Source organism: Portunus trituberculatus, chromosome 40 (genome assembly GCF_017591435.1).
Source record: "Portunus trituberculatus isolate SZX2019 chromosome 40, ASM1759143v1, whole genome shotgun sequence".
In the NCBI taxonomy this organism is placed as follows: Eukaryota; Metazoa; Arthropoda; class Malacostraca; order Decapoda; family Portunidae; genus Portunus; species Portunus trituberculatus.
In genome coordinates this window covers 25,014,782-25,034,471 of record NC_059294.1, presented here as the reverse complement: position 1 = coordinate 25,034,471, position 19,690 = coordinate 25,014,782, and the positions used below count along the sequence as shown (strand labels likewise).

General features: G+C 45.1%; 1 protein-coding gene across 11 annotated transcripts in view; it reads right to left on the bottom strand.

Moving 5' to 3' along the window:
- Positions 1–19,649, bottom strand: part of LOC123516259 (WW domain-containing transcription regulator protein 1-like) — a 136,861-nt gene extending 117,212 nt beyond the window's left edge. For 4 of the 11 annotated variants that reach the window (XM_045275497.1, XM_045275496.1, XM_045275503.1 and 1 more), the window contains exon 1: positions 19,045–19,642. In XM_045275497.1, coding sequence (XP_045131432.1) covers positions 19,045–19,535 — 491 coding nt within the window. In that variant the 5' untranslated portion in view covers positions 19,536–19,642. Of the gene's footprint in view, positions 1–19,044 lie in introns of all 11 variants that reach the window. The other 7 variants (XM_045275502.1, XM_045275505.1, XR_006678135.1 and 4 more) reach the window with 6 other exon arrangements.
- Between the last annotated feature and the right edge of the window lie 41 nt (positions 19,650–19,690).

The following is a 19,690-nucleotide window of genomic DNA, read 5'->3' as shown; positions in this document are numbered from 1 at the left end:
GAAGAAAAAAGAAAGGAAGAAAAAGAAAGAGAAAAAAAAGAAAGAAGAGTAAGGAAGGAAAGATAACGAAGGAAGGAAGGAAGGAAGGAAGGAAGGAAAAAAAAGAAAGGAAGGAAGAGAAAGAAAAAGAAAGAAAGAAAAAGAAAAAATAAAGAAAAGAAAGGAAAGAAGAAAAAAACAAAGCAGTCACATAATTTTCGAATAAGAACAACAATAATACCACCACCACCACCACCACCAACAACAACAACAACAACAACAACAACAACAGTAACAATAACAATAACAAGAATAACTGAAGCATTATCATCACCCTGCACGTCTTCTCTTCACAACACAAAGAGAACACACAAGGCCTCAACCACATCATACAAACAACACCAATACAAAGCAGCCTTATAGATAGCACAATACAACACACACACACACACACACACACACACACACACACACACACACACACACACACACACAAGAGAAAAAAAAAACATTGGAAGACACACAACAAACATGATAATTAGAGAGAAAACAATAAAACACAAGAAAAAAACATAAATAAATGAAGGGAAAAGGAGAAACGTAAGAAATAGAGACAAAACACAATAATTAGAGGGAAAGAAACACAATAAGTAGAAACACACCGAAAATAACGGTAATGAGTAACACAAAGGCTCAGGGAACACAATAAACACTGGAGAACAACACACACACACACACACACACACACACACACACACACACACACACACACACACACTGGCGTTGCTTTTACCAGGTTAATTAATTGAACACCTGGGCACAGCAGGCAGGTAGGCAGGTAAGGTTTAGAGGGTATTAAAGAATCAACAGTGCATTAAGTAATATAGAAAACACGAATACTCTCTCTCTCTCTCTCTCTCTCTCTCTCTCTCTCTGGCATACTTGATTTGCTTTCTCTTCTGTTTCTCTTCCTATATACCTAAAAATATAAGAGTTTAGTACAATCCTCTCTCTCTCTCTCTCTCTCTCTCTCTCTCTCTCTCTCTCTTGAGCGCACAAACCACCCACCCACCTTTTATCTCAACAAGGCTTTCAATCAACTCAACATTCCCTCAACCTACATTATTTTATCCAGCCTATCAAATATCGTCCTTTTTCTTTACTTTCTCTCGCCTTCCCACCACCACCACCACCACCACCACCACCACTAGCACTACCACCACCACCACCACCCTTCTCTCTGATCAGCTGTCTCCCTTCCCTAAACCTCTCTCTCTCTCTCTCTCTCTCTCTCTCTCTCTCTCTCTCTCTCTCTCTCCTCAGCTCTCAAACTACAATGACGCAAGACTTTTGTTTGTTTGTTCATTGCAGAGGCCACATTATCACCCCCTCCCCATCCTTTCCTCTTCTCCCTCTTCCTCTTCTTCCCCTCTCCATCCCTTTCCACTAAGCTCTTACCACCGCCCATCTATCCACCCGCGCACACCCACACTTGTTTTATATATAGGTGGTTAAGTGGATAGGTCAGATGGTTAGATAGGTGAGGGTAGATAAGTGAATTGGTTGATAAACAGAGACAAAAATAGGTATATGGGTAGATAGGCGGGTGGATTGATGGGTTGGTAGATAGATAGATAGATAGATAGACTGAATAATAGATAAGTAGGTAGACAGAAAGACAAGTAAGCAAATAAATAGATACCAGACGGATAGTTACTCAAATAAATAAAAAAAAAAGGAAAGATGCAATTTACCTACAATATTATCCTCTCTCTCTCTCTCTCTCTCTCTCTCTCTCTCTCAAACTCGGTGAGGCGGCAAGTGACAAGTTCACCACCAGTCGACGACCCGACACTGCCCTCCCTCTCCCTCTCCCTCCCTCTCTCTCTTCCCTCTCACCCTCCTTCCTCATGTCTTTCTCCTATTCTTCTCCGTCTCTTTCTTCTATTTTCTTCCTCCCTTCTTCTGCGGTTGTCCGTTTCTACTTGTTTATCCAGTAGTTCTCTCTCTCTCTCTCTCTCTCTCTCTCTCTCTCTCTCTCTCTCTCCTTCAAAACCATCACGGTTATTCGCATCCTTTTATTCCTTTATTTATTCAGCAGTTCCTTCCCCCTCATTCATCACTCTCCTTTCCTTCCTTTCCTTTCACTCCCATCCATTAACAAGCACCTCACTTTTTTTTTTTCGTTTTTTTTTTTCTTTTCCTTAGCCTGTTTATTCAACGGATTTTTCCTTTTTCTTTACTTTTCCATCTCGAGTGACAATGATCTCCTGAATAAAAGTTGGGAGTTTTATGTATAGCCCGTCAAGAGTACGTGTGTGTGTGTGTGTGTGTGTGTGTGTGTGTGTGTGTGTGTGTGTGTGTGTGTGTGTGTGTGTGTGTGTGTGTGTGTGTAAGTGGAAAAGTATGTTCGAATTATATATTGTACTTAAAAATTCCGAGCAAGTTTCTCTCTCTCTCTCTCTCTCTCTCTCTCTCTGTGTGTGTGTGTGTGTGTGTGTGTGTGTGTGTGTGTGTGTGTGTGTGTGTGTGTGTTTTAAAGCAAGCAACCCCTTTCACCAGAAGAGTTAATATGAACCTGACAACTTATTTCAACTCCATTTCCCTTATCGGCCCAGCTCTGAGACATCGAGCCCTCTAGTGCGCCGCTCCCTCGGTCCACTTCAGAGTAAGACAAAAGGCAGAAGCAAGCGGCGACCACCTGCGTGTGATCTGCTTCATGGTGGAAACTCGGCGGGGCCGTGAACTCCCAAACGAAGGTGCAGGAACAAGACGAAAAGAGGGCCCGGGCGAGTTTCCGAGAAGAGGAGTCCGGGTAATAATCCCAAGATTCTTTAACCTATGCCCAGAAACTTCATTTCCTCCGCCCAACTGACCAATCACACGCGGGTACCAACGTCCGGGAGCTTTCTCATTGGCCGAGTGTCGGGGACGTGTGAGGGACGCTTAGGGAACACGAAACGTTTCAAAACTTTTCATACGTACTCGCTCACTCTTAGCTTACATTACCAGAACAAGTAGTTGCCATTTCAATTCCCTCGCAGGTTCCTTGTTTCCCTCGATATGGGACCCGAAACGGACGTGCCGCCAACAAAACACACTTCCCCGTTACCTGAGTGTCGTTCGCCGCGAGTCCCACAGGTGTGCACAGCTGACCAATCAAAACACAGCTATGCACCTTAGTACTATATGATTGGCTACCTGAGCCGCCTGCCGGTGCCCGCAGGACATAATCGGCCGGGTCCCGCGCAAGGGTGGGCATCCTACGTCCGTTTGGCTGATCTCTGTCCACACTCAACCGGACCCAACCAGTGCCAGGGCTACGTGACACCCCTGGATGGCACTCTGGGCCCGGTGAGGCACCCAGCCACCCCGCACTGATGGGTTCCAAGGGGGCTGGAGTGATTGGGGGACGAAGTGCGGGGAGGTGCGTGCGGGAAGGGCGGCGGCCGGCGATTCGGACGTGGGATGTGAATTCTTGCCAGGCCAGGAATGTGGGTAGCGCTGGAGGGCGTTTCAGAGGAGCGGGTCGGGCAGTCTCTCCACACAGCCGCGACCAACCCTTAACATCACTCACCACCACTACCACCACTGCCACCAACACCACTACTACTATTACTACCTATGCTACTTCTGGCCGCACTGAACTCTACCACTACCACCACTGGGAATAAAAAAAAAAAAAAAAGCCAATTGGACCCTAAATCATCACCATCACCACCACCACTGCTAGTCTCAACACAAACGCTATTATATCCATTATTGATACTATTGTTACTGGAAAATTATGTACACTTATATAGTATATTTTCCATATATACCCAACTTTATTCTCTCTCTCTCTCTCTCTCTCTCTCTCTCTCTCACCACACATACATCACTGTACAGTACGTGGCTAACTCCTACCCTTTCCCTCCCCCTCCCCCTCCCCCTTACCATCACACCGACCTCTCCCTCTCTCATTGTCCTTAAATCCCTGTGGAAAGAAGGTAAGAAGGACTCTATTCTCTCTCTCTCTCTCTCTCTCTCTCTCTCTCTCTCTCTCTCTCTCTCGGTATCAATTCGGTATATCAAATGTCTGAAGAATTTCCTATCATACTATTTTACAATTTGTTCTTTTAGTCATTCTCTCTCTCTCTCTCTCTCTCTCTCTCTCTCTCTCTCTCTCTGTCTCTCTCTCTCTCAAGAACTACATTTTTAGGGGATGCAGAGAAAACAGAATATGTAAATAAACAAAGAAAATTACAACTGATATAAGTTTGCATACATTGAAGACTTGACTGAGGAGACGGACTGGTGTGACTGACTGCCAGCATGACTCCCTGCTTGCTCTCCTTGACTGATTGACTGACTGACTGGTTGGCTTGCTGAGTGACTGAATGTTTTGAAGACTGCCTACCCGCTCCCTCCGACTGACTGACTGACTGACTGACTGAATGATTGACAGGCCGACTAGGCGATTGAATGACTGGAATTAAGGACCTGAAACACAACACCACCAGCACCATCACCACCAGCACCACCACCACCACCAACATATCCAACACACAATTGAGTGTTATACAATAATCTAATCATTTTACTTTTTTTTTCTTTCCTCTATGAATGTACAAGTTATCTACATATAAGTAAAATTATAGTACTCACTCTCTCTCTCTCTCTCTCTCTCTCTCTCTCTCTCTCTCTCTCTCTCTCTCTCTCTCTCTCTCGCCTGGAAGAATTTATACCACCACCACCACAACAGCAAAAACAACAACAATAACAACTATCACTACTACTACTACTACTACTACTACTACTACTACTACTACTACTACCACCACCACCACCACCACCACCACCACCACCACTTGCACCAATAAACAAGGCAGCGGACAGGTGTGGCGGGCGAGGCAGCGGCCATATAATTGTTGTTTACATCATCAACGTGTGGTAGGGAACATAGCAATGGTGTTTCCGGGAGGAGGAGGAGGAGGAGGAGGAGGAGACAGTCAAGCCTCTGCAGATATTTCTCGTGTTTAAGTACCGGAGATAAATAAAGCTGGGTAGAAAAGCAAGAAGGCTCCTCACCACGTATTTATCTTCCTTACTTAACCTTCCTGCTCGTGTTGGATAGGACGAGAAGACGTAGACAAGGGAGGAGAGAGAGAGAGAGAGAGAGAGAGAGAGAGAGAGAGAGAGAGAGAGAGAGAGAGAGAGAGAAAGCCGGAAGAGGAAGAGAATGAGGAAAACAGAAAGGAGAGAGAGAGAGAGAGAGAGAGAGAGAGAGAGAGAGAGAGAGAGATGCAAATGAGAAGGTAAAATAGGAGGAGGGGAGGAAGAAGAGGAGGAGGAGAAAATGGAAGAGCAAAAGAAGGAATATGTAGATGAGGGAGCTATAGAGGAGGAGGAGGAGGAGGAGGAGGAGGAGGAGGAGGAGGAGGAGGAGGAGGAGGAGGAGGAGGAGGAGGAGAGAAAGAAGACAAGCGTGAAAGGAAGGATGAGCAGAAGTAAAAGAGGAAAGATGCAAAAGTGGCAAAAGAAAAAGGAGGAGGAGGAGGAGGAGGAGGAGGAGGAGGAGGAGGAGGAGGAGGAGGAGGAGGAGGAGGAGGAGGAGGAGGAGGAGGAGGAGGAGGAGGAGGAGGAGGAGGAGGAGGAGGAGGAGGAGGAGGAGGAAGAAGGAGGAGGAGGAGGAGGAGGAGGAGGAGGAAGAAGGAGCGATAGCCAGTCACCAAAAGGCTATTCTTGAAGCTTCTCCTGCACACCGCCCCCTTCCTTCCTCTTTTTACCGTCCCCCACCACACTGTCTGGCGCAACCATGTCTGTCTGCCTGCCTCTGTCTCGCTCGGCCCTCACGATGCCCATCAGTCCCCTATGAACCCTCACCAATCTCCCACACACACCCAGACACTCACATTAAGCAAGTAGCAACAAAACTGAGAGCCGCAGTGTTTCAGACCAAAAAACGTTTAGATGGAGATATATTGTGAAACGTTTTTTTTTAGTTTTATCTACATTTTTTACAGGGGAGCTTTCGTGACTTTAATGATTTAACAATTATTTCAAACCATCAAGATAAAAAACTAACATGATAATTGGTCCTAATGAGAAAGCAGTGTCAATACGGTTCCTATTTTCCTATTTTGTGGCCGATGAAATATCGACACTAATATAATTTCTACTAAAGTGTGTCTACTCTAAAATGGCTCCTGGGTTTCAGTCTGAATGGTGCCCCAGAGAATGCGTGGTTGTCAGATCTTTGGGAAAACCGTGAGCCATTCTTGCAATAAGTGCGGTGATCAACAGAAAACAAGTCTTATTCATATCAAATCAATTACGTTATCAATAAGCTACAATATGTTTTAAATCCAGGAGCCATTTTACGGTAGACAGACTACAGTTACCATCACAACCATCTTTGACTGTAATGCCTTCCCTCGGAGCTCAATAAAACGGTCTGGTGCAGGTGCTGAGTACAATTTTGAAAAACACCCGTCGTAGCCACGAGGGGTGAGCAAGACAATAAAAACGGCTTTAAGTCTGTTGTTTCATCACTGCTCAGATCTTTCAGTGCCACCTTATCGCTTTTCCCTCTTATTCTGCATGTTCTAATAGTGTTTTGTGAAGCGATAATAACTTCGCAGCCTTGAAAAAAATAGAGCTACTTCCTTTACTTTCACTCTGCTCTAACTGTTAACTACAAACAACAGAAAAAAAAAAACAAATGGTTAAATAAATACAATAACCTGCACTGCTTTCTTTTTTGTACAAACATACTTTTCCCCACATTATGCTTTGAATATCAACAAAAAACAACCACAGAACAAAAAATTTCCAAACCATAGTTATATTTCCCCCTCAATATCCAGTCACGAACCATTAATAACTCGCCCAACCCAACAATGTTCCCTTCACTAACTAAAAAGAAGAATATAAAGAGACGGAGCTTGGAAGAAGACATGTACCGCTGACTAGGTTAACGAAAATCACCTTCAACCACCTACACAAATAAATAAGCACCGTAAGTTCTTATAATCAGCACCAGAGAGTTTACCGCTGACTTGATTTACTACACAAGCTTTCTGTCAATGAATAGCTGTATCGTCTATAAGCTTTTGTATTCAATCGTCTAAAGAATACGTAACATAAAGAATACTAAAACAAGGGGCGACTCCATACAATTATACTCCTGTCCCGGTCTTCTCTCTCCATCATTCTCTCTCTCTCTCTCTCTCTCTCTCTCTCTCTCTCTCTCTCTCTCTCAAAGGAAGAACATACAAGTGATTAATTTGTCTTAACGAGGCTGTTTGTGATATATATGAGAGAGAGAGAGAGAGAGAGAGAGAGAGAGAGAGAGAGAGAGAGAGAGAGAGAGAGAGAGAGAGAGAGAGAGAGAGAGAGAGTGGGGAGGAGGGGAAGCTGTGTAATAAAACATGTGAGATGGATGACTATAATAACACGTGAGAGCACACTTGAGAGAGAGAGAGAGAGAGAGAGAGAGAGAGAGAGAGAGAGAGAGAGAGAGAGAGAGAGAGAGAGAGAAATATACCCTCTACGCTCACCTGCCGCCATCCCTATCTCTCATTCACCATCTCTTCACTTTCTATCGGAAATCACAATCTCAACTGTCTAACTGACGCTATGAGAGAGAGAGAGAGAGAGAGAGAGAGAGAGAGAGAGAGAGAGAGAGAGAAAATTACGTGTGAAAAAATAAAAGTAAAAAAGTGGCTAGTTATTATGTAACAGGATGGAACACATTTATAATATCACCCTCTCTCTCTCTCTCTCTCTCTCTCTCTCTCTCTCTCTCTGATCTTATTCTTTCCCACGAGTATTTTTTCCTTCTCTCCCTCCTTCTCATGTTCAGAGTTTCCTCCATTCCCTCTTTCTCTCCTTCCCTCCATTTAAATTTCCTCTTCAACTTCTCTACGACTTTTTTTTCTTGTGCTTCCTGTATACATCCTTTCTTCCTTCATTTATCTTCGCATTTGTTATCTTTTTCCTTCCTTTCCTTGTACCACAAACACACACACACACACACACACACACACACACACACACACACACGATAACGAATTACGAGGAAAAGTTCACAGGTACTTTTGGGCAAAAAAAAAAAATAAATAAATAAATAAATAAATATTAATGAGCACGTGTATGAATAAAACAATAAATAAATAAACAAATGAATAAATAAATAAATAAACTCTAATGGCGGAAGAGACGAAGAGGAAAAAAACAACACCACGAGGAAGAAAACCAACAACAACAACAACAATTATGACTGATATGATGGCGGTGGTGATGTTAATGATAAGACTTTTTGCTACTTTTTATTCATGTTTTCTTTTTTCTTGTGAGATTATCAACGTATACATTTCCTTATACTTATTTCTTGTATTTACGCATTTCCTCCATCGCCTCCGCCAGCGCCTCGACCATCGCGAGTAGAAAGGTCACGCCGCCACACTGCCAACACGGCGGCACAGGGGCGGCGCGGCGGTGTGATATAAGCGATATGTTATCAGGCAGCCCGGGTGTGTGACTGCCGCGTCGGTAAGGCAGGTGTGAGGGGGAGGGGCGCGAGGGGCTCAGGCCAGGTGTGAAGTAGCACGTCATTCAGACAAGCCAGACTGATCTGGACCGCTTGACAGAAACACACACACACACACACACACACACACACGCTGATTAACATAAAATGAATTAATAAAACTATAAGCTTCCCGAATGAAAAAACATACCTGGCATAGACCAAAGAAGGGGATACAGGAAAGAAATATACATCAACTAAAGGATTAAAAAATTAACAAATATAGAAAAGGAAACAGGATCCCACGGTCACACACACACACACACACACACACACACACACACACACACACACACACACACACACACAGGTCTGTCAGCGGTGTATGGTACAGCTGAACGTTCACCTCATTCCTGTAGGGTAACCTGTTCAGCTGAGCCTGTACCGCAAGGTGTTCACCTGCCACCAGGGACACAGGCGCGGCGGGTTACCACGCTCACCTCTCATTTACCGGACAGCGAGGGGGCGGAGTGACAGGCGAGACGGATGAGTTTCAGCTGCCCCGGCCAGGACTTGATCCCATGCTAGCGGTGAATATGTATTAGTTGTGTAAAAAGAGTAGGGGAGGTGAGGGTGATGAGGGTCGTGTAGGGCAGGGATTCGGGGAACTCTCACGTCTGCAGCTGCACGGATGGCCGGAGTGCTTTTTATCCGGAGAGAAGGGGACTTTTTCACCTTTTTTCGTGCGTGTGTGTGTTGTGTGTGTATGGTTGTTATTCTCACCAGCGGTTGATAGTGATATTCCGCGAACAAGGTATAGTATAACATGCCCCTTCCCACTAAATCTTCCAGCTACGGCCGGTGGAGGTGTGATCGCCGCCACGCCCCACCCATGTCACGGGCGCAGCGCGGAACAGGTGCCCGGAAGGAAGTGACCATGGCGATCCGCGTAATCAGTCTACGATCTGCATAATCAGTCCGCGGAGGAAGCTCAAATACTGTCCGGTAATTGTGCCTTCATTACCCTGATTGCATACAATTAATCCTTGACAAGAGCAGGCGCGGCAAGGGGTGACGGCAGCGCTTGCCCCCGCTGCTCCCGGCGACTCTCATTTCAACCTCATGACATGAACTAAAATTGCCGGTTCGAGTCCCGTGATCTCCCGATTGAAATTATCCTGCTGACACCACTTAGCAACATCCTCATCGCCGCCACCAGGGAGTCCACTCACTCTCTCTCTCTCTCTCTCTCTCTCTCTCTCTCTCTCTCTCTCTCTCTCTCATTCCCCTGGGGGCTGAGTGCTGGCCACGGGGGCGGCACGGGATGCATTTATCACCGTCCACCTGCTGGCTCGCCCCCGTCCCCCGGCCCTCAAAAGTCCTTAATCCCTTGACAAACGAGAGAGGCTGCGGCCCGCCACTGACCACTTCCAGGAGGCAGGCAGAGGCCACCCACAACTCCTTGGCACCACCACCACCAACACACACTCCTCATGCGCCTCCTTAACAGGCCACTGATCTCACGGCGAGGTGCAGGGACGCACACTCCTCACAACATTCCCAAACCCACCCATGTGACGTGCGAGTCCCGTTCGTACCTTCCCTGGTTGAGGACACTTTCCCAAATCATCTTGAGACTCAACGCAAGGTGCTTCCAGGCCTCCCAGCCCTCCCCGCCTTGTCTAGGGGTGGGTCAACTCTCCCCATCGCGCGTCCGCCCTTACCTAACTGTTCCCTACAACCCAGGCAGGGAAGGAAGGCTCAGGACGCCGCCGGGGCGACGCCACACACTGGGCTGACTTTCAGGTTGTAACCCAAGAGGCAGTAATCGTTGAGGGACGACCGAAGGGCGGGGGAGCGACCAAGGAGAGGGACACGGGATAGGAGAGGGAGAAGAGACAGGACAAGAAGAGTGCAAGAAGGTAAAGGAGGACAAGGGCATGGGAAGAAATAAGAGAAAGGGGTAAGAACCAGAAAGGGAATGGAGACACGACAAGGGCAAGTCCGACGCCAGGAAAACAATCCATAAGGACAAGGAAGGGAGATAATTACGACTAACACAACGGAGTCAGGGCCGGGACCTGCGGCTGACGGAGAACAGGAACACACCAGAAAAACAACGGAAAAACAAGACGGGAAGAGAAAGGAAGAAGGAGTACGCAAGGAGGAGGAAACACTGCCCCCAAAAAAAAAAACACACGGTGCCTTCCCCCTGCCCACTAACACCCAACACCAACCCTGTGCCAAACCTCTTTAAATGCAAAATAAGAAGCCAAGTAACATTTTTTTCTTGATGTTTGAGCCACGGAAGAATAAAAGAAAAATGTTATATAAACAAGCGACGAACTGTAAAGGGAAAGGAACAGCTTGGGTAAATAAAGTAAGGAAGTGCCTCCTACACACACACACACACACACACACACACACACACACACACACACACACTAAAACAACTATAAGGAAGAGAAAAAAAAAACAACTCAAATTATCAACACATCCCAAACTTCAGAGAGAGAGAGAGAGAGAGAGAGAGAGAGAGAGAGAGAGAGAGAGAGAGAGAGAGAGAGAGAGAGAGAGAGAGAGAGAGAATTCTTGATGTTCCGTATGGGTGAAGTTCTCTTCCCTTCTTAGTGCACGGACTACACCACACTACTACCACCACCATCACCACCACTACCTCGACCACACCCTCGCGGCCAGCTCCCGTCACACCCGCCAGCCTACCGATCCTCCCAAGGGAACACTACAAACAACTGTCAAATCCCGTAGGCGAACACCACTACCATAACCGTGCTAACAAAACTCTTCACTCCGCCAGCGAGCACACCACATTGAATACGGCGCGTCTCTTCCGATCAGAGGTTAAGCAACACTAGGTCTGTTCATAATTTGGATGGGTGACCTTTTTTTTTTTTTTTTTTTAATTCAGAACTGTATGTGGGAAAAGCAAACTCTGGAACACTAAAGCACAGAACCACAGGAAACTAAACCCGGTGTCAGAACCTCATATAAAACCACCTCACCAGAGAACCGTGCTGCTGGAGACGAAACTTCAATTTAGAACCAGAGAAACGGAATCGTATCCTACAATCACAAGAGGAAAAGAAAAATTTACAGAACGACGAAAGCAGATCGCTCAAAAATCTTCCACTCAAAAAAAAGTCAGAAAATTCACCGCAGAACTATTGAATAATAAACATTTCTTGAGAACTATATACGGGAAAAAGAAAGAAAAAAAAATAGAAAAAAAACTCACTTCAGAACCACAGGAAGCAACGAAAGCTCTATAGAAAACCGAAACAACAAAACACAGATGGAGAACAACCGGGACTTACGGAAAATCTACAGAAAAAAAAAAAATGGCAGAACAACAGAGAAAGCAACAAAACCTCAAACAAAAAATCTGAATAACCTCCACCAAAGCAAAGATGAAGAACAACAGAGACTACCGAAAATCTACAACACGAAAAAAAAAGAGAGAAAGCAACAAAACCCTTAAAAAAAATAAATAAATAAATAACCTCCACCCAAAAAGGCGCCACCATAAAACAGAAAGTAAATAAAACCTCACTTGAGAACCACAGAAACACAACCTCACCTTAGAACTGCCGAGTAAAAGCAAGGCGAACCATAACAACGATAACAGCAACACCGTAACACAAACACAAACACAAGGCATAGCAGAGGAACAAGAACTCACTGACATTCTAAACTCTTACAGTGCATAACTTCAACAACCAACCACCACCGAACCGCCACTGCACGTTGCTAATTACTCCCACTGGCATTTAAAGAACAGTGTCTGGTATTTAAGCACCTATCACTCACAACAAGCAGCTGAATGTGGTATTGTTGCTATTCCTGGTGTTTTAAAAGACTGGTATTTCATCGTCCTCTCTCTCTCTCTCTCTCTCTGCTACTTTCTTTTTTTTTTTCACTTCACGTAATTTCTCTTAAAACTTCACGACACATTTACAATCTTTCTCTTCTTTCTTCATCTTTCGTTACACTTTTTTTTTTTTACTTATTCTTCATTCAACTTCATTTTCTACCTCTTCCTTAATTTCCTATAACACTTTTTTTTCTTTCATTCAACCTCATCCCTCTCCTCTACACCTTCACTGCACCTTTTCAATCCTTTTCTTTATTGGTTCTTCAGTACACTTGTTATCATTCCTTCACTGCACATTTACCAAACTTTACGTGCAATCCTCCTCCTCCTCCTCCTCCCCCCTTCCTTCATCCTCCGATAACACATCTTTTGTTGTTGCTCACACCATTTCACTCCTATACATCCATTACACTTTCCTCTCAATCATGCTTTTCTTTCATTCTTCATCCTCAATGGATATATCATCATTAACCTCACTTTTTCTTCTAAGTAATCCTTTCTTTTTATTTCTGAGTTCACTATGTCTTCCTTTCTTACTCGCCATCCTTGCAGCGTTCCGACGCCTTCACCTACAGCTTCTTTCGAGCTTTCTCCTTCCCCGTCTTCGCTTATTACTTTTCTTTATTGTTCATATCAAACTCTTTCACAGCCACACATTCTTTCCCATAATGACTTGGGTAGTAACATAATTTTCTGCTCTTAAATAATGTTGATTATGTTGTAGTAAAGACGAATTCAATTTTATTTTTCTCCGTTTTAATACATTTTTTTCTTGTATTACAGTGTCTTGAACAGTGTTGTAAAAAAAAAAAATTTTGAACATAATTTTCTATATTAAACCTAACTTTTTTTCTTTACTTTGCCTGTTTTGTAACTACGCAAAGACAAACTTAATTTTTCTTACTCTCATTTCTTCTTCTGTTTATCATTATCATTCAGTCTCTGTTGTGTTTCTTTCTATGCTCTGGTCACTAACAAGGTAAAACCACAAAGATAACAACAACCCACACATAACATAACACCTCACACTGCACTAATCACATCAACACGCCATTACTGTTATCAATACTCTCAAGATACACATAAGCTTACATTGAACATTTCGCACTGGAGAACGATACATAATAATAACTGTCTTATAAGTTTTTCCCATTACTGCTATCATGCACCTTATCATTATCACCATTATCATCATCACGACCAGAGCAACAGAATTTGTTCAGAATATCAATATAAGATTTTATTCGCATTTATCATTATTTTTCCCTTTCGTTAATCTTTCAAGTGAATAGAAGATGTATTACAATCGGCTTTTTCCTTGTATATGATTGTGTATGAGTAAAGTTGATGCTTATGTGTATGTATGTATGTATGTATGTATGAAGCCGACTTGGAGTATGTCAGTAAGGTAAGTGGGTACGTAAATAGATAAATTAGATAGATACACAGGAGGCAAAATAGACATGTAGATACAGACTGAGATACGAAAGAAAAAAAACCGATAAACAGTTACTGATATTATTACTATTACCATTACGCCGCCCATAAAAGGAAGCCACTCTCTCACGCGTCCTTTTAAAAGATCATGCACGAATTACTTCCGCCAAGCACTCGTTGTAACTGTAATGTGTGTCACTTCACCCATGCCCATTACACGCCCACCTCTCTCTCTCTCTCTCTCTCTCTCTCTCTCTCTCTCTCTCTCTCTCTCTCAAGCAACCAGTGATGGAGAAACGACAGAAGATATATATATATATATATATATATATATATATATATATATATATATATATATATAGAGAGAGAGAGAGAGAGAGAGAGAGAGAGAGAGAGAGAGAGAGAGAGAGAGAGAGAGAGAGAGAGAGAGAGAGAGAGAGAGAGAGAGTATAATAAAGACCAAGATAAGACCACAATAGACAAAAAAAGACTGAATAAAGACAAAATTAGACAAAAAGATCCACGAAACACTACAAAACACAGACACAGAGAGAAGGAGGAAAAGTAAGAGGCTGAGGAGGAGGAGGAGGAGGAGGAGGACGAGTGTGAATGTGAGCGAAGAGGGGAGCCAAGAGTGACCCTTCCTAACCCTACAACACACCTGGCAAATGTCGCCCTTCGCACTTGACCCTCTCACGGCCTTGATTTATGGCTGAGCGGCTCTGGTTACACCGCAAGGAGGAGCAGCAAGAGAGAGAGAGAGAGAGAGAGAGAGAGAGAGAGAGAGAGAGAGAGAGAGAGAGAGAGAGAGAGAGAGAGAGAGAGGTGGTGGGGGAGGATGAAGAGTAGGAGGAAAACAAGGATGAGATGAAGGGTGCCGCTGAAGACAAGGACGTGAAGGAGAAGAGATGAGGAGAGGAAATGAAGAAGTAATGGAGGAGGAGGAGGAGGAGGAGGAGGAGGAGGAGGAGGAGGAGGAGGAGGAGGAGGAGGAGGAGGAGGAGGAGGAGGAGGAGAAGAAGAAGAAGAAGAAGAAGAAGAAGGAGGAGGAGGAGGAGGAGGAGGAGGAGGAGGAGGAGGAGGAGGAGGAGGAGGAGGAGGAGATGATGATGATTACATGATGATGCCGGGAACTGATGAAAACAAGGACGCTAAGAAGATAAAAAGAAGAGGTGAGAGGAGGAGGAGGAGGCGAAGGAGATGAAGAGAGCCGCTGAAGACGAGGACGTAAAGGAGGAGATGAGAGAAGAGGAAGAGAAAGAGGATGAGCTTTTTCCGCAGTGCCACCCTTCGTTCAATGGCACTGCTCCGAGGCACCGCGCCACCCAGGGTCTGCCACAGGGGCGCCAACAGTGCCACGGGGGTCAGGCAGGGTACAACCAGTCCACGGGGAGAAGTGAAGAAGGGGCAGAAGGTAAAAGTGATGGGGGTGGTGGTACGATATAGTAGCAGTAGCAGTAGCAGCAGCAGCAGCAGCAGCAGCAGCAGCAGCAGCAGCAGCAGTGGTGGTGGTGGTATTAGTAGTAGTAGAAAGTAGTAGTAGTAGTAGTAGTAGTAGTAGTAGTAGTAGTAGAGAGAACAATGGAAGACAATTAATGATAAAAATAAATAAATAAACAATAATAGATACCATCAACACCACCAAAGCCCAGAACAGACTCCCATACAAATAACAAGGCAGGATCTTAAGCCTGGAGGGGGTGGCGCTCCCTCCCAGCCTGCCTGCCCCCGTGCCTGCTGCCTGCCCGCCTTTACCTCCTCAGGAATCCAGCGACGAAACAAGATGGAGGCGCACTGGGCTTCGTGACAATTGTGCGTCCGAGGCGGCGGTAAACACGGCGAGCGAGCGAACAAACGCACAAAGAAAGAATGAAAGAATGAAAGAAAGGAAGATGTATACGTAAGAATAAAAGATGAAAGAAAAAAAAAAAGGAAAAGACAAAAGCCACTAGTGTAACGATTCACTCTCTCTCTATATATATTTTTTTGTGTTAGTAATTATCATTCCATCAACGTTGCTATAAATAAATGCCCTACGGGACGAAAAAAATAAAGGGGAGAAAAGTAATGCATCTAGAAACAATGTGGTGGTGGTGGTGGTGGTGGTGGTGTCTGCTGGGGCCAATACACAGAAATCAGACTCATTTTCCGAAAAGTATTGGCAATGGAAGATTCGTCAGAAGTCTGGCTTTTATTTATCCTCCGGGAATGCGCGCTGCTCGTGTGTGTGTGTGTGTGTGTGTGTGTGTGATTTAGGCCAGCGTATGCTATTGTGGAGGAGGAGGAGGAGGAGGAGGAGGAGGAGGAGGAGGAGGAGGAGGAGGAGGAGGAGGAGGAGGAGGAGGAGGAGGAGGAGGAGGAGGAGGAGGAGGAGGAGGAGGAGGAGGAGGAGGAGGAGGAGGAGGAGGAGGAGGAGGAGGAGGAGGAGGAGGAGGAGGAGGAGGAGGAGGAGGAGGAGGAGGAGGAGGAGGAGGAGGAGGAGGAGGAGGAGGAGGAGGATGGAGGCAGACGGGAGAAGGAGGGGAGGGTGTTAAATGCTTCTGCACTACATTCCTACCCCAAAAATTCCCACTACAAGTCCATGGGTCCTTGCAATGAGAGAGAGAGAGAGAGAGAGAGAGAGAGAGAGAGAGAGAGAGAGAGAGAGAGAGAGAGAGAGAGAGACGAATATAAAGGGAATAAGGAAATCATGAAACACAAAGTAAAGCAGTGAGAGGAGTGAATGGGTATTAGTGAGCCCCGTGATCGCCCCTACCACGCCTACGTCATTCATTATCAACTTCATTTTTGTTCTTATTATTATCACTGTCTTCTTTACTACACAAACAGTAGTAGTAGTAGTAGTAGTAGTAGTAGTAGTAGTAGTAGTAGTTGCTGTTGTTGTACTTGTATCAGTGATGTCACATGATCGCAATCCATTTCTTTATGTTCATGGTTTACCGTTACAGCAACATCATTGATACGCACATCCTCAATAAAGAGCCGAGATGTGCCAAACCAAATGTCGGAGGTTTTGTAACGGTAATGTGCATACCAGCATGGGCAGCCTTGTGAGTGGCACCACGCCTCCTTCACGCCCACTTTGCCTCTATGGATCATGTGGATATCACCGGCACGCCACGCCTATTGCCGCAACCGCGTGTGTGTGCATGTGATATACCTATATATATATATATATATATATATATATATATATATATATATATATATATATATATATATATATATATGTGTGTGTGTGTGTGTGTGTGTGTGTGTGTGTGTGTGTGAGAAAATAAATACATCTGAATGTCATTTGTGTGCATATGTGTATTCCTATTTTTTTTCCTAAGCACAGAAAAAGTAATAGTGTTTGGAGTATTTCATGTCCTTGTTTAATTTCTAACGATATGCAAGGATAAAAGTATCAAAATCCAAATCACACAATAAAAAAGAACGGCTTGCTGCAATTTGTATGGATATTGAGAAGAGCAAAAAAAGGCAAATGATCAGTACAGAAGAATCTGATGGCTCACAACCAAGGAAATATTGAAAACAAGGAGTCAATCAGGAACCATACATGATGGCTCAGACCGAGGGCGAGGCGGACCCCTCCTCTGTCTCTGTGCCACTGAAGTCCAGTAACTTTTATCCCTCAGGAATGCTAAAGCTTCCCGCGGCGCTTGCGTACAGCCGACTCCTTAAAGCGCAAGTCCTGACTCCTGGCCGGGGCTCCTCACGCAACAAGTCAGGTAACATTAAGCCGTCGCATAGCTGAAGAAAAACTACCTTTTATACAGGTTCTACTCTACTGGAATCAGTCTGAAACACACGTTACTCTTCCACGTATCAAAATGTATTTGTACTCACCCTTGATCAATACGTGGAGCTCCTGTTAAGAAGACATACTTTTCAAGTCGTCCTTTCCCGCCAAAACCTTAGGCAACCCTGCCGCCTACGCGAGTTTCAGCTTAAGTTGCCATGTAGCCATTTTATAAAACATTCCTTCGCAAAAATTATCTAAAGTTTATTATGAATGAATTACTGCTCAAGCAATTTTAACTGACTCTTCTAGATCATTTAAAGATTCACAGGAGCACGTTTCACCACACCAGTGAGCACATTGATGAAAGAAAGCCATGGAAATGGCTCGACACAGTTTTTCCTCTGGCAACTCTGTATCCCGGCATACCACCACGTGTTATGTGGTAAAAATTCAACTTTGGATCTCCAAATCCAAGAACTTATTAAAGGACAAAATAGCAACTGCTATTGAGTTCTTGGTGAATCAAAACTTCAATGGTACACATGAGACCTCATTTACCATGATTATCTATCACAAAAAAACTCAATGTATATACGTAGAATAAAATCTGCATATCCTTCATCCCCGTCATTTGCAACCTGACAAGTTACAACTTTAAGAAATTGTCTGCATGCGTCTGTTTCAAGTTATCGTGTGTGTGTGTGTGTGTGTGTGTGTGTGTGTGTGTGTGTGTGTGTGTGTGTGTGTGTGTGTGCACGCGCGCTTGACACCTATAATATGATTACAATATAGCAGTTGAAATAATTAACAGGACCATAATTACTGAATGCACCTGTCTAAGAAAATCAACTGCCTGGCTGCATCTATCGAGTGCAGACACCATGGAAAGTGGAAGAAATATAGAAAAATAAACAAGAACCAACAAGTACAATGATTATCAAGCCTTTAAATTGGCGCTAAGAACAATGGTGTTGCGGGCGGCAGCGTCCTGCGCGGCCCAGCTGACAGCAAATCTCAAAGCAAGGCCGCGTCAGCACCTCACGCCCTCAATCACTACGTGGTGTGTGCATCACCTTTCTCGCCCTCCACCAGCGGTCAAAGAGGTCACCCAACACACGCATTACTTCACTGCTCACAGCTTTTTGTTCTCACCAAACTATCCTATCAAGTACTGACTGGGTCAGGCCATCCAGTCACAGTTCTGGCCTCTTCACCTCATAACATCACAATACCTGGATGGCCTGAGCTAACATAAGCCACGGAGAGGCTGTACCTTGCCAATACCCGCACCCTAGCTCACAGGTACCAGGAAACAAAAGAACAAGTATCAGTAACCTTCTTACTGAACGAGTTTAGTGCAGTTTTGTTACTGTTGCCACTGTTTTAGTGGTGTCTGGAGTCTGATGTTTCACTAATGAATAAAAAAGCTTTAGAGGAGCTCCGCGCTCAGCTACATTAAGGTAAATTAAGGTAACTTACTTGAGGTAGTATATTTGTCCCTGGGGAGTCCTTGCCTGCTCCCAGCCCAGGGGAAGACTACCTTCGTCACTTAGGTCATAACTTTGTTGTTTGTGGTGAGCGACCTGCTGCTGCTGCTGTTGCTGCTGAGCCAGGGTCTGTTGCAGGGAGGCTGGCGAAGAGTGGTGGCGGAAGTGTTGAGGGGCGGTGTTGGGGGACATGGCGCCTGACACTCGCAGGTTGCTCACGCCATCCCCACCGTAGGTAGAGTCCGCTGACCCCTCCCTGGAGTGGTTCACGGGGGCAGGGGACTGGCGGTGGGCAGGTGGGGTGAAGAAAGATATGGGTAGCTTGCGCATCCTGAAGGGCTTCTGTAGGGGCACCTGGCTCGAGGGCTTCAGCACTACTTCAAACAGAGCATCCAGCTCGCTGTCACTGTCAGCACGCACATGTATGATCTGGCTGCTCCGCTGCTCCATAGGGAGCGATTCATCTTTGTTCGAGCTGGCCATCTTGGCTACTAAGGTCAACACTCACACCGAGCCACACACATAACACATACCTCCTCTCCCTCCGGCTGCTCCCCAAGTACTGACTGAAGTCTGTGGCTGGAATGTGTGTGCGCGCACCCTCCCTGCGCAGCCCTCCTCCCTGCCTCCCGCCCGGA